The sequence below is a fragment of the Natator depressus genome, chromosome 2 (assembly GCF_965152275.1).
Source record: "Natator depressus isolate rNatDep1 chromosome 2, rNatDep2.hap1, whole genome shotgun sequence".
Classification (NCBI taxonomy): Eukaryota; Metazoa; Chordata; order Testudines; family Cheloniidae; genus Natator; species Natator depressus.
In genome coordinates, this window is record NC_134235.1 from 133,214,760 (window position 1) to 133,230,186 (window position 15,427).

At 45.3% G+C, this 15,427-nt stretch overlaps 1 protein-coding gene across 3 annotated transcripts in view; it reads right to left on the reverse strand.

Moving 5' to 3' along the window:
- Window positions 1-15,427, reverse strand: part of TRIO (trio Rho guanine nucleotide exchange factor) — a 399,978-nt gene that overhangs the window by 139,347 nt on the left and 245,204 nt on the right. For all 3 annotated transcript variants that reach the window (XM_074945021.1, XM_074945022.1, XM_074945023.1), the window contains exons 19-21: window positions 15,242-15,356; window positions 6,746-6,861; window positions 981-1,103 (exon numbers count right to left, since the gene is read on the reverse strand). In XM_074945021.1, coding sequence (XP_074801122.1) covers window positions 981-1,103; window positions 6,746-6,861; window positions 15,242-15,356 — 354 coding nt within the window. The remainder of the gene's footprint in view (window positions 1-980; window positions 1,104-6,745; window positions 6,862-15,241; window positions 15,357-15,427) is intronic.

Here is a 15,427-nt window from a genome sequence, read left to right on the forward strand (position 1 = left end):
ACTACCACAATACAAACACTGGCCCTGAGCCTGCAAAGACTTATGCTCATACTTAAGGACAACGCATCCTCCTGGCAAATGGCTACAAATGTGTAGGGAAGTTGCACTAAAATGGTACTTTAAAATGCGCACACTACCCGCTGTCTGCCACTGAAAATAACAGAGGCAGCATTGCATGGCAGAAGTTTAACATTAAGAGGGCTGGACCAAGTCTTTGAGGGGACAGTGGGTTTGGTGTGCAGAGGCACGCTTAGTCCTTCCATATATAATGTGACCAGTCTCTCCTTCCTTCCTCCATGACATCCTGCATTTCCAGCTATCTTTCTTTGATCACCACCTCTTTACCAGCTTGAGGCTCCATGATTTTTCCACACAGGACAGAGAGCCAAGAGGTGTAGACAAAGTGCAGCTTTTAAAATGGGGAGCAGGAGAGGGAAATTAGGGAAACCAATCCCTGCTGCAGTTACTTGTGCCAGAGTTCAACAATTAATAATGAACAAAATGTCCTGTGCCTGGAATGTTAGGTTTGCACCTGTGATGCTGGGTCCCATGTGGCCACAGTGTGCAGAGAAGTAAGCCTGCCACTGCCTAGAAACATTGCAGTACAATATGTTGTTCTAGGTAAGAGCCATACCTGAATGATTGAATCTTTCATCTTGTGCTATCTTCTCATTAGTAAAGTGTTCAGTATTTTGAAGCACACAAACTGGAACATAATAAGCCTTACTGCTTTTTGCTAACATAAAATAAGATTTAGGAGTTGCGTTCCAGTTGAGTTCCAGATTGATCTGAAAACCAACCAAGCTGAGGACTCGAAAGGAAGTTATCTTTCTCCATTTTTAAGCGAGGTCACCACAGTCTTGTCAACGTAGGGTAACACCAGCAATTTTGTGTTTCATTTCATGTCAAGTGGAAACAGGTAAGAGAGCCAATACAGCAAGGTGAAGCTGGCCATACACCTGCTGTTGCTCTTTATTTACCTTTGCAGTGATCTGAAATTCTTCATGTTCTTTTAAAAGCTCTTGAGTGTGATGGATACTGGAACCAGTGGAAGTATGCGTGGATAAATAAAACTCTCCATTGTCATGGATCCATTCCAAAGCCTGAATAAAACAAGAAACAATGAAGAGTAGAAAAGAAAGTAGCATACTTTTTCAAGAGACACCAATTTAAGTACTCAAAATACATAAAAATACTTGCATAATAAAATTACTAGACAGACCTATATTTCATTTTTATCCCTTCTACATTTCGCCTGAAACAACTTTGAAATGGAGTTTATCTACCTGTAATTGGAAGTCCTTCAAGATGTGTGATCCTTATCTGTAGTCCACACATGGGCACATATGCACGCCATGAACCTGAGTCTGGAAATTCTAACAGACAGCGTCAGTTGACCTGCACACGTGTGGTAGATCTCCTTGTACTCCCAATCAGGGGTATAAGAGGCAGTGCAGGTTCACACCTCTCCAATTCCTCTTTTTACCACAAATCGAACAGGATCTAAAGCAGAGGGGATGTAGGGTGGGTAGCGGAATACAGATAGGGACCACACATTTTGAAGAATTTGCAGCTACCGGTAAATCTCCATTTCTTTTTCAAGTGCTGGTCTCTATGTGTAGTCTACATCTGGGTGACCGATAAGCAGTGCTCAGATTGGAAGGGGTGAGAGGAAACCCTCAGAAAAGATGCTTGCAGTACTGCAGTTCCTACTGTTGCGTCTGCAGCAGAGGCCTGAACGAGCACGTAATGTCTGCACGTATCTAGTACTGCAATATCCTACAGGGATACTGTAGAGGCAGCTTGTGCCCTCGTGGAGCGTGTCCTGCTGGTGTCAGAAGGAGGCATGCAAGCTAACCGGTAACACTCAATGATACACCTGAAAACCCAAACTGAATTTCTCTGAGAGGATATTGCTTGATCTTGCAATCTTTCTACTATGGCAAGAAGTAGTCTTGGTGATTTTCTGATGGGTTTGATCCTTTGAAGGTAGAACACCAGGGCATGTCCGACATCAAGGGAATTAAGTCTTTTCTCTTAGGCAGAAAAGTGGGGTTGTGGAAAAAGGAAAGGTAAGTAGATACTTCAGTTGACATGGAATTCAGAAATAACTTTGGGGAGGAACTTAGAATGGAAATGAACGGATATCTTTTTCCTGTGAAAAACCGTATGAGGAGGGTCTGCCATGAGGGCTCCCAACTCACCCTCCTGGCCGAAGTATTAGCAACTAAAAATGAAAGTTTTATGAACAGGTTGGACATGGAGCCAAGGGTGGAAGTGTCTGTGTCCTTGAAAGATCAGTGTGTGGAAGTATGCGTCCTTCAGTCAAGGGTGACATACCAGTCTCCCGGATCCAGGGACGGGATGATACAGGCCAGGGAAATTATGCGGAACTTTAGCTTCTTTAAGTACTTGTTGAGGTCTCGTATCTCCAGGATGGGCCATAGGCCGCCCTGGGCCTTTGGGATTAAAAAGTACCACAAATAGAACCCCTTGTTCCTGTACTCAAGAGGAACTTCTTCCACTGCACCCAGCTGCAGTAACCCTTTTATCTCCTGCACGAGGAGACTTGTGAGAGGGGTCCATGAAGAGGGATGGGGAAGGCAGGTGGGAAGGGGGATTAGAAAGGAACAGGAGGGTATAACCTTGCTCCACTGTGCTGAGGACCCATCGGTCAGAGGTTATAGTGGTTCAAGCAGGGAGAAAGGGGGAAGGCGGTTGGAGAACACTGGGACAGATGGATCTGGGGAACAGTCTTGTAGGTCGCACTCAGGCGCACCCTCAAAATGACCGTTTGGCCCCTTGCTTGGTACGGGTCGAGCCCGACTGAGCTTAGGCTGGAGGCGGGTGGCTCAGATGGCACTTGTAGCCCTTGGCTCGTTTGTAGGGCTGGTCCTGCCATGGCTAGTTGCCCTGGCCCTGAGGGTGCTGCGGTTTGAACGGTTTATGTGCCGGGGCTGGGACGTAAAGACCCAGGGTTTTCAGAGTGGTGCGGGAGTCCTTGAGGCCATGCAACTTGTTGTCTGTTTGCTCTGCAAATAGGGCTCGGCCGTCAAAGGGCAAGTCCTGCATTGACTGCTGGGCCTCGGTGGACAACCCAGAGAGGAACAACCAAGAGGCTCGCAGCATGGAGATAGCAGAAGCCATGGTTCTGGCAGCAACAGCAGTGGCATCTGACGCTGCCTGGAGGGCCGCCTTGGCCGTGGTCATGCCTCATCGAGGATCACTCGGAACTCCCTCTTGGAAGCCTCAGGGAGCGACCCTTCGAACTTGGCCATGGCTTGCCACATATTAAAATCACATCGGCCAAGGTGGGCTTGGTGGTTGGCCACTCTCAGTTGAAGGCTGGAAGACGAATAAATCTTAAACCCAAAGCGATCCTACCTCTCCGAGTCTTTATTTTGGTGTGTGTCCCTGGATTGTCCTTGCCTCTCTTTGTGGTTAACCACCTCCACCACAAGGGACTTGGGGCTGGGTGGGAGTATAAGTACTCATGCCCCTTGGTTGGCACGAAGTACTTGCGTTCAGCCCTCTGGGAGATAGGGGCCAGGGAAGAGGGGGTCTGCCACAGGGCATTAGTGATTTTGGAAACCCCTTCATGAAGGGGTAGGACCACCCTGACAGGAGCCGAGGAGGAGAGGACATCGAACAGGGAGTCCGAGGGCTCTTTCAGTTCCTCTGCCTGAAGCCCCAGGTTGGATTGCAACCCTTTCCAAAAGTTCCCAGTGAGCTTTGGCGTCATCTTGCGGAAGTGGGTGAGGGGGCCCTGTGATAGCCTCCTCTGGCAACGATGAGGATGATGCTGGTGCCGCAGTGTCCTCTACTTCCATTGGTGGTCCAGCAGCTTGCTCCCCTGGATCCTCCTGGACCTGTGGGTCCTACCCCCCGAAGCCTCGAGCACCGGAGGGGGATGGGATACTGAGACCACTGGCTTCTCCAAGGCTCTCGATGCTGACCAGGCAGCCTGGGAAGTTTGGGTGAACCCCCAAGGGTTCTACAGGTACCATGGCACCAGCTACTGCACCTGGGGCCATGGGACAGGTTTCAGTGCTGATGATGTAGGCAGAACTGCAGGTACCAGGGATTGTCCCGCAGTCAGGGAACCTAGCTCCACGTCAGAGGTATAAATGGAGCGGTCGGTACCAGGCGACCAAGATTGGGTGGAGCGCTGGCTCTTGTCCAACTGGTGCCGGTCACTGTGTCCCAAAGCTGACCTGTCCGAGTGAGACGGGCGTCTTGGTTGGGATCTCAGGGACCGACGGTGTTCAGTGGATCTGCATCGGAGACCCAGCGATCCACGCCTCATGCTACTCCACCAGTACCAGGACCGGGAGCTAATACAGGCCGCTTGCAGGGAGGATCTTCCCAAGTAGGGTGACCAACTGCTAAGAGACAGATGATGACGGCCCAGTGATCTCTGATCTTCGGTTCCGTGATCAGTACCAGGCCCTTGGAGACGGATGGGGCCGGTCCGGGAGTTTTTGCCAGATGGCGTATGCCTCAGAAGGTCTGCGCCAATCTACCAGCGAGGTACATCTCAAGTCCCTCGATCGGTGCCCCCTGTGCGGAGACCAAAGAGAGCTCCGCTGAGTCTGCCTCTCTAGTCCTGAGGTGTGACGGCTTTGGGTGGCGGAACGTCCCTCTCGATGGGGAACAGTGCAGCTGAAGCAGGGACTCCTGCATAGGTCCCAGCGCGGGTTTCCTCCGAGACCGGGGTACCGCTGGAGCCGATGTGGACAGCACTAGGAGCACCAGGATCTCCTGAGCTGCTTGAAGGGCTTTGGGCGTCAAAGGCACCTGAAGTTGGCGAGGGCCTGCGCCGCTATCTGGAGTTGCAGGAGAAGTATGGGATGGGCTGCACTGCTCAACTTGAGCTGGGGCCTGACTACCCAAAGGAGGCATTGAGCTGCCCAGCACGGGTCGTGGCTCGCCCCCAGCCCTCTCCTTTCCCTTATGGGAGGTAGGAGAGCTTCCCTTCACAGTCTTTTTTAGCTTCTTGACCGGAGTCGTGGAGGGGGATCATTGCCAGTTTGTAGGCGGTGCCAGCGGAGCACTGTGCACGGAAGCTGCGGGGCTCGGGGCAGAGTCGGACCGCTGCCGGAGTGAGGGCCGACTCCATTAGGAGCGCTTTCAGACAGATATCGTGCTCCTTCGTCCCAGCTTTAAAGAACTTGCAGATCCAGCACTTGTCACTTATGGGTCCCTCGCCTAAGCACCTTAGGTAGCTGGTATGTGGATTGCTGATGAGCGTAGACCATTTGCAGCAATTGCAGGGCATGCCCCGTCCCCCAGCTGAGTCCGGTTCGGGACTAAAAGAATTGAGAACGACTACCAAGGGTAACTAAGAAACTACTAACTATATACAACTATATTACAGGTTTTCAAGGTTTGCAAGAACAGAGAACGAAACAACGCTAGCTGAAGCAGCAGATGTCTCAGCACCATCGCTGGTGGCAAGAAGGAATTGAGGATGTGGGGAGCTGGTGGTGCCACTTATACCGCACCATGCGGGTGCCACTCCAGAGGGCACCAGAACCAGTCCCCTACTGAGGGAAAAACTTCCAGCACCAGTGCATGTGGCGAGCACACACACCAAATCTGGAATGGACATGAGCAAGCACTCAAAGAAGAACCATACATCCAGGCTGTATCCAAGCTTGGGTGCTTCTGCCCATACCATATTTCTGAAATTCAGCCTTTTCTGTCTCTCCAGACTGGGAAGTCATTTTCTCGAGACGCAATTATTCTAATTTCTACCTCTCTGGCCTCAATGACAGTGACTCCTACACAGTCATTCCAAACAGTGGGTAGCTAGGATGCAGATATATAGTACCTAAGGGGTAGCTGCCAGAGGTAGAATACCTCCTGAATTGAATTTTGAATATTCCTGGGCAAGTACACCAGGAGCCAAGTGACACAAGGAGACCAGACATCTACTAAAGCCACCTACACAAGAGACAGCCAGCATTATCGTGCCTGTACTGACTGAGCCAAGTGGACCAAAAAACTCAGAGTATTTGACAGAACTTTCTGTGTCATCTAGTCAATTCCAAGAAGTTAAAAGCCATTTCAATTACTACTTCTGCCTTGGAGTTCCCCTGATATTTTTATGGTTTAAAAATCACTTCTCTTTTTAAGTATTCTCTCCACCATTGTGTAATAGACCCACACAAATGTATGACGTTAACTCAGTAAGCAGGACAAACAGTGAAACCGAGTGTATACAAAGTGTTATTAAATGCACACAATAGTGAAGATTTTTCTTCCCTGATCTTTCACTTACAATGATGTTATTTAACAGTTCTGAAGATACTCAAAAGAAATGCAGATTTTAAAGGTAATATTGTTATGACTCAGCCTTTCAGGTATTTCCTTATTCATATTATTTTGCATTGGTAGAATTTACTAAAATATTTAACAATTTATTCAACACAGCCTGGCAAAAAAACAACTCAACAGTGTGGTAAAACAACCACCTGTTTGTAGTACAATATGAGAGTGATAGATTGGTTATAGGTGGCTGCCTACATTTTTTTTTAAAAATTATTTCTAGTGTTCTAATTTGACGGAGGAGTGGGATAAGGTTTTTCTAGCTTGATTCTTAATAGTCTGCCTTTCAGAAGTTCCGGGTAACATAGTCAATGGGAGCAACCTACTCCCTCAAAGTCAGGCTATAAGCCACAACTTGATCTGCATGGGATTTGAGTTGCATGGAATGGAAAATGTTCTTAGATAAAATCCTGACCTGTTTGGCACTTCTTTCAAAGACCACATACTGCTGACACTGGTCAAGGCGCCTTTTTCTCATTGTCCAGTAATGCAGCACGCGGTTCTCCCTCTGGAAGAGTTCATTTAAGATATCTGCAGGGACAGACAAATTAACTGAAGGTTATGGTCCTTTATTTTGTAATGAAGGGAAGCTGTGAGGCTAAAAGCTCTGCAAATAAATATTGTGTTGTATTAAGAACTACACAAAAAAGTTTCCTTTACAAATTTAAAAAAAAATTGTTTTATAAACAGGGACACTGATTTAGTTAAAATAAAGACTGGTGGTTTCATCAAAAAGTGGTACTGAAACAATAGGCTTTTGAGACTAGAAAGAGCACTTGATATAATGTAGGGGACAGTTCTGCACCAGGCTGGTGAGGAAAGAGAGAATGGGGACAAGTAGACAAGATGTATTTAAGCATTCAGGCTGAACATAATCAATAATCATTTCCCAACTGAAATTTCTAGAGTTCTATAAGGTATCTGGTGTCATGCAATAAACATGGGTGAACATACAGCCCAGGAATAAATATGTTAACAGATTTATTCTTGTGATATCCTAACTCATCTGAAACCCCACGCATGCAGAGAAATCCACTACAAAACTCAGAAATAAAATTACTATAATTAACATTCCTTCAAAAGTCAACAAGAATACTGTCAGTCAAACAAATCATGCACCGATTCAAATAGTCCCTAGTCCATTTGGTTTCAAGCAAATGAATTTATTACTTGGCAATGAAGACACATGTAAAAGCAGGTCTGCTGTTTATTATGCCATCTCTCTCCTTTCACACATCAGAGAATCCCGCAAATAGCAGGCCCTCAGGAATCCCCACCCACCTGCCACTGTTAATTTGACTGTTCATCCCCTCAGTTTGGTTAACCACCATTTTTCCTTTTATGTCAATGACAAGGACTGGATGCACTTTACTGTCACTCAACTGTGGCCGAGAAAGGGGGAAATTCTGGAGGGACACTAAAACGGAGGTTGGTTCTGATAAAAACCACAGGATAGAGGGGGCGAGATGCTGGTGGAGATAGAGAGGGAGTCTGATGAGATGCAAACTGGTTTTCCAACTTGGGTGGGGGCAGGGGGAGGGGAAGGAGAGAGATCTGGGATAAGCTAGTGCCTACTTAAACATGCAAGTGAAGACTGAGATTTAAGGCAGAGGAGATGCATATAGACATTTGTTTTAACGCTATTTTAATTCTACTGTTAGTTTCCATAAACAAATAAATCATAGTTTTTGATTAAGCTGTCCTGAGTCACTGCAGTTCATTCTGGTCACAAACTTCCAGAAAGGACTGCACAGCCAGACCCAAACCCATTTAGGCTGGCTCAAACGAATGTGGCTTGTGAAACAGGAGTTTGTAACCTAACGACCCAGTCTATAGTGGGATGAACTGCATACTTCCACTGTTGGAGAACTGCACATAGAAGCCTTATGAGAGGAGGCTCAAAGAGCTTGGTTTGTTTAGCCTAACCAAAAGAAGGCTGAGGGGAGATATGATTGCTCTGTATAAATACACCAGAGAGATAAATACCAGGAAGGGGAGTAATTATGTAAGTTAAGCGCCAATGCTGACACAAGAACGAATGGATAGAAACTGGCCATCAGCAAGTTTAGGCTTGAAATTAGGTTTCTAACCATTAGAGGAGTGAAGTTCTGCAACAGGCTTCAAGGGGAGCAAAAAGCCTAACTGGCTTCAAGACTCAGCTAGATAAGTTTATGGAGCAGATGGTATGACGAGAATGCCTACAATGGCATGTAGCTGATCTGTGACTGCTAGCAGCAAATATTTCCAATGGCTGGTGATGGGACACTAGATGGGGAGGGTTCTGAGTCACTCCAGAAAATTCTTTCCCAGGTGTCTGGCTGATGGGTCTTGCCCAGATGCGCAGGGTCTAACTGATCAGCATATTTGAGGTAGGGAAGGAATTTTCCCCCAGGTCAAATGGACAGAGACCCTGAGGGTTTTACGCCTTCCTGTGCAGCATGGGGTATGGGTATGGATATGCCTGTATCAACCCTATGACTGACTTTGCTGTTACTTCAAATGAGTAGGCCAAGTTCAGTAGTGGAGGTGCACACAGTGTGGGAATTAAACTCATGCACACTGAGCAGCTTCCCTCGATACAGCTTATTGACAAAGCAGACAGTGACAGGCAAGCAGCAAAATTCAGAGGAATCAAAGCAGAAACGCTCATTTTCATAGTTGTTCATGCCAGCCCACAAAGCAATCTCTGAGGGAGGATTACACAGATGAGCCAGAACATTGGAGACCTATTTTACATACGATTAAATCTGAATCATGTAAAATAAATGACAGTATACAGAAAATATCTAGATCAGGGGTGGGCAAACTTTTTGGCCCGAGGGCCACATTGGGGAACAAAACTGTATGGAGGGCCAGGTAGGGAAGGCTGTGCCCCCCAAACAGCCTGGCCCCCACCCCCTATTCAGCCCCTTCCACTTCCCGTCCCCTGACTGCCCCCTCCTGGGGACCCCCTCTGCCCCAAACCACCCCCCCCCCGTTCCCTGACCCCTGACTGCCCCAGAACCTCCGCCCCACCCACCCAACCGCCCCCTGCTCCCTGACTGCCCCCCGGGACCCAACCCCCCCACCGCTGCACGCGCCGCCCCCTTACCATGCCGCTCAAAGCGGCAGGAGATCGCAGCCCCACTGCCCTCATGGAGGCATGGCTGTGTGGGAGGGGGAGGGGCAGGAGGCGACCCTCCCGGGCCAGGAGTTCAAAGGCTGGGCTGGATGGTCCCGCGGGCTGGATGTGGCCCGCAGGCTGTAGTTTGCCCACCTCTGATCTAGATCATAGATTCAAAGCCATATAAGCCATTAAACACCCTCCCCAAAAAGAAGCACATTAAAATAACACTGCAACCTTAATAGTCAAGTGGACAAAGTTCGGAAATGCCGGAATTAAGATTGCTTATGCAATTTAAATTCGCACCCCCTTGTGCGAATGCATTATAATACTATCTTTAATTGCATGTGTTATATTTGGATCCAGCAGAAAAAGACACAGACACAGAGGGAGCTGATAGAAACTCAGCTGTCTGTTGCGATGGTAGTTCTATTGTTCTTGCAGCAAAAGTGAAAACAACATGAAAGTGAGGTTCTGCACTGGAGAGTTGGGGAGTGCTCAAATGTTTAAAGGGACAGGACATCATAACATAATCATATACTATTTTTTTCTATGGGACTACTGCTTCATTCAGTGGATTAGAAGTTATTCAATATATTTTTTTAACCTCCTGGTTCAATGTGTGGCCCAGGCTTCACGTAATGCACACCATCTAAACCCTACACAGAATACAAAATTATTGATTTTGTCCTGGATGTTTGCAGTGCTCTCACAATAGTATAACAGTGCTTCACAAACATCAACGTATCTTCACAAGAATCCTATGAGATTAGGTAGCACTATCCCCATTTTACAACTAGGGAACTGAGGATGAGAGAGATTAAAGCTAAAACTGGCATAAACATTCGCTAATTTTGTATGCCCGACTTGAGACACACAGGGTTTTCACAGTGCTTATTTTTATAGCATATTATGTATTTAAAGCACTGCTCCAATAGACTTCATTTTCAAGCACTCAGCACTTCACAGATGTAGACCCAAGTGTCTCATATTGCGTGTGCCTCACTTTCCTGGTGCCCAAACAGTGATCACCTGTGAACAGTTTGGCTTAAGTGACTTGCCCAGCACCACACACGAAGTCTGTGGCAGAGGTAGGGATAGAATCCAATTCTTCAGGGCAGCATTCAACTGCCTTAGCCCTGAGACCATGCCTTCGCTTCCTACATAGCACTCAACCCCTGCAACAAATGAGGCAGGGTCAGAAATCCCACACAGAACTCAGAGTAAACACAATGGATTGCAATTGCTTTTTAGAGAGATTATGGTCTATTGTGTACATGAATATTTCAGGACTGTTTAAAGTATGGATTACATAAATGTTCATGTAAGGACTTCAGAAATGCATAGTACTGACCGTACTAGACTAGAGTATCATGTACACGTGTGTCAAAGGAGTTTTAAAGACAGGTATTATTGTGCAGTATCCTGCCAGTAGAAGAACATTTACTTGGACTGCTTGAGACCTGCTTCCACTTCTAGCAGAAATGAAACCCATAATTAAGTTAGGCGGTGTTGCTAACAATTTTGTTCAGGATCCTTACATTTAGTTATTAAATTCAGGACCATGGATAAAATTAAAATGAGCACATTTGGCATTTCTTGGTACTCTGCATAAGAGTACTCACAAGCAGACTTTTGTCATGTTCATCCAATTTTACTTGTAGCATCATTCGATGCTTCTCTTCTCTTCAAATTTGTAAAAACAGATGGCGAGGGCCTGGCTTTACTTTTAGACTCATGGATTCTGATAATTCAAAGAAAGAAAGAAAAAGAAAAAATGTCCTATTACTGATATTTGAAAATTGGCTACCGTAATTCTTACTCTGGGTATTTCAGTAACTTCTGTGTCATGGGCAGGAGCCTCAGCCCTGAAGGGAGCCCCCTACCATCCCCTCCTTTGAGTCTGTCTCCCCAACCCATCTCTCACCCCTTCCCTGCTGGACATGAGAAGCGGGTGCTGAGATGGGCTGTCGTGCTGGGGGCAGGGGGAAGCTTCTGCCACGTACATCCTGTTTCTGCAAACCCTGTAGAGAGCTCACCCTGTTTACAGTAACTTTTATCCTCTCTGCTCTTCCCTATCCTTGTCCAACCCCCACGCCACTGTCTGGCAGCGCCCATTCCCTTTCTTAAACCTGGCTCCTACCTCCCATCCCTGATTCTCCCCCTCTCTCCACTTCCCCTCCCTCCATCTGTTTGAGCCCCATGCACACACAGTTTGCTCCCTGAACAAATTCAGCCCATCACTCCCTCCAAATTTCCCCCCCCACCACCCTTTTAGCCTCTGTTACTAGCAAGGGGCAAATTGTTATGCCATGTGAGGGCAAAATAAGGGCAGAAGCTTCATGAGATGTTACTAAGTATGCTCAGTAACAGCAAAGCAGCAAATTGTGTTGGGAAGCAGTCTGTGTTGCTACATTGGCTGGGCTCCCTGCATGGTAGATACAGGATAGCTGTGCACAGCTTACAGCGAATGTTAATACTAACTCAGGGTCAATGCACAGTACATGGCCGACAGGACAGCGACTCGGCCCATTAATATTATGATCTCCTAATTTGGTAAGAAGGGCAGTACGAGCCATAATTGTACCTCCATTCCCCTCATCTACTGAGCTCCCATTCCCCTTTTCTGACAGGTTTACCTTGATCGCATTTTCCCATCTACTTTGACAGTCTATCTGCCTACCACCACCTCTCAAATGCTCATCCTAGAGAAACGTTTCCCAGATTTCCGGGGAAATCTCAATGTATTACAACATTTCAGACTGGACACTACATAAAAATGGACATCTTGAGACTGACGTAACTGGAGTCAATTGTTATACACAGCATGTAAGATCTACTTAGCTAACTGGAACAGAGTCCATGCTATCAGAACATTGTACAGATGGTGTGCCAGTGAGAGACATTTGGCTGTGCTTTTGCAATGATTTATGCTATTAGTTCCTTTGGATGCCAAGAGCCAGAAAAAGATACTGTATAACACAGCATGAAGTTATATAACAGTAGTGTGTTGAATTCAGCTGCTGACAAGCAGCTTTGCATATTTCCATCTCCTGAATTATACCCACTCCCCATTAACAGTGGCCTCTCATAACTCATCTTCCAGGGGTGGTTAGGATAACAGCATGTTTCCTAAACTTTTTTGATTTGTATTGCAGGTACCACAAACTGCACCTCTTAAAGCCTTCCTGAGACAGGAGCAAAAGTAATGGATCTTAGACAGAGGATCACCCAGCCACCTCCTTCATTAAGTGGGTGTCTGGTGTGTGTGTGTGTGTGGGGGGGTGAGTAACATACTTTTAAGCCTTCAGTACTAGACTTGACTGGTTCAAGTAATTTTATGAAATAGGCATCCAGTGTGTTCTTGGAAAAGCCTTTTAAAATGTGAATTATAGGTGTGTATTTGTTCAGTTTTTCCAATGTTAAATTTATGCCAAAAGTTTTAATCTCTATTTACAGAGCACAGGCTTGCAGAGCAGACAGCATTTCAAACTGTCAGCTTCTTCTATGAACGAGAGGGAATGAAACGACTCTGAAATGTACTGCAGCTTGCATTTGACAAGAAATGTATTTATGGTTTTATTACCATCCTTTATCATACTCCTTCCTTTTGTTTTTCTTAAATACACTTAGAAAAAGAAAACTATCATACAATGACTAGATTACCTCTGCAGGTACCTTCCACACCTACATTCCCTATGGTTCTATGATTTATCTGTTCAGCTACCACGGCAGTATTGAGTCCTACAAAGAAAAAAACCTCAGTACACCTCAATACATCTTTTCAGCACCATTACACTGTTTTATGAAACAGTTGAAGAATTTACTAAGATGAAAGGTGTATATTGCCTACATGTAAGTTATTGTAGATTTAGTTTTTCCTATATTTAGGTTATTGTCATCTGTGACTTGTATGTCTGAACTGAGTATGCCAATTACTATGTTCAACAGTGGTCCTCAATCAGGTGTACGCATACCCCTGGGGGTACGCAGAGGTCTTCCAGGGGGTACATCAGCTCATCTAGATATTTGCCTAGTTGTACAACAGGCTACATAAAAAACACTACTGAAGTCAGTACAAACTAAAATTTCATACAGACAGTACTTCTTTATTCTGTTCTGAATACTATGTACTGAAATGTAAGTACAATATTTATATTCCAATTGATTCATTTTATAACTATATGGTAAAAATGAGAAAGTAAGCAATTTTTCAATAATAGTGTGCTGTGACGCTTTTGTATTTTTACCTCTGATTTTGTAAGCAAGTAGTTTTTAAGAGAGGTAAAACTTGGGGATATGCAAGACAAATCAGACTCCTGAAAGGGGTACAGTAGTCTGGAAAGACGGAAAGCCACTGATGTAGGAGACCATGAAAAGTACAGTACAAGTACAGTAATACCCTGGAGGATACAGGTTGGTATTTCTCCCCTTTCTTCACTCAAATCTTTCTGGTTTACAGTAGCTGAGTTGATTGCACACCTACTGTGAATGTACCAATAGCAATCAGATTAAAAGTCTTTGTTGCTACACTACACTATTTCAAATTCTTACTTAAAAAAAAATCCATGAAGTTGTAAAAAAAACCCCTTATGTAAGCAATATATTTCTGAGTGGGTCTTAACCTCTTCATAAACTAATTCATGTTTTTATCCCTTCTCATATTCAGTGGTGTGACTCCATCCCTTGTGAACCCTCTTCAGTCTTCCATTTCAAATCGTATATTTGTCTGACACCCACAATTCGTCTCCCCCATAGCCAGAACCACCTCAGATAGCTGCTGACATCCACAAACACAACTCAACATGGCTTAGCTTTCAATTTCAACATAACCAGACTGTGTGAAGAAGCAACTGCAGAAAGTTCTTCAACCTGCAGTGCAATGAGGGGACAACCCTTCCTTCTGCAATACTTGCACACACTGTACCTGTCTACTTTATGACCCAAACGTTTAGCCATAGTTAAAGTGTGGTTGGGGGAACCACAACTGGCAAACAAGCAATCATCACTCAAAAATCTATTGAAGAAAGATCCTTATTGTTCAAAACCTTCTCTAAGTTCTGTCCCATTCCATCTCCATTTCTCCTATCTCATTTATTTTCTGAGCTTAAGTTCTGTTGGTGTAATACCACTGATCTTTGTTCTCTCTCCATCCACTGTTTCACTGTGGGCACTAACATCTCTCGCATTCCTCACCCAAGTGGACCAGTACTACCTTAAAGTCTTGCTCTGCCTAAATGAATACTGACAATTTTCAAATCCCATCTCAAGATCCATCTCCTTTTCTCCACCACCACAGATGCGCACACATTTGTAGCTTTAATAGAACCATTTTACCCTACTACCTGGGCCTCCCAATTATCCTATGTTCAATCAAGTACCTTTAAACTAGTCCAGAGATTCAGTAGGCCATTTTCAAGATTTGTATTCTCCTAACACAGAATTCCCATTGCATTTTGTATAGCCCAGAATACCAAATGTGCTTATATAGACTTATTGGCTGTGGAATTCTTGACACTTCTGTATGAAGAGCAATGCATTTAAGTTTCCATTTGTAAATTAAACATGACATTAACTTTGAAATATACAAATTGATAACAATCAAGCTTTATTTGGGTGCAAGACTCTTCCCTTTCTTAAAACTGAAAAATGAAGATGAGTGGTTACCAGCTATTTTAAACCTCCACCAGGGCGATCACTTCTTTTCTGATAAATCTGAAATACTGTATCCGCCCCGGCAGGGGCTCACCCTCATTTTCTCAGATTTGTTGCAGCACACGAAGGCCAAATTCCTAAAAGAACACTTACTTTTGACTTGTTGTTCAGGAGCTTTGATGTGAGTTACCATCCCTGGCATGTTTACACTATTCCTGTGTAGGTATTTCAGGAAGACATCAGCATTCCTCCGAGCCAGCGTACAAGCCTACGAGAAGATTCAGTATCATTTGAAATTGCTGTGTTTGAAGGGGCATTAACAGACACATGGATACACAC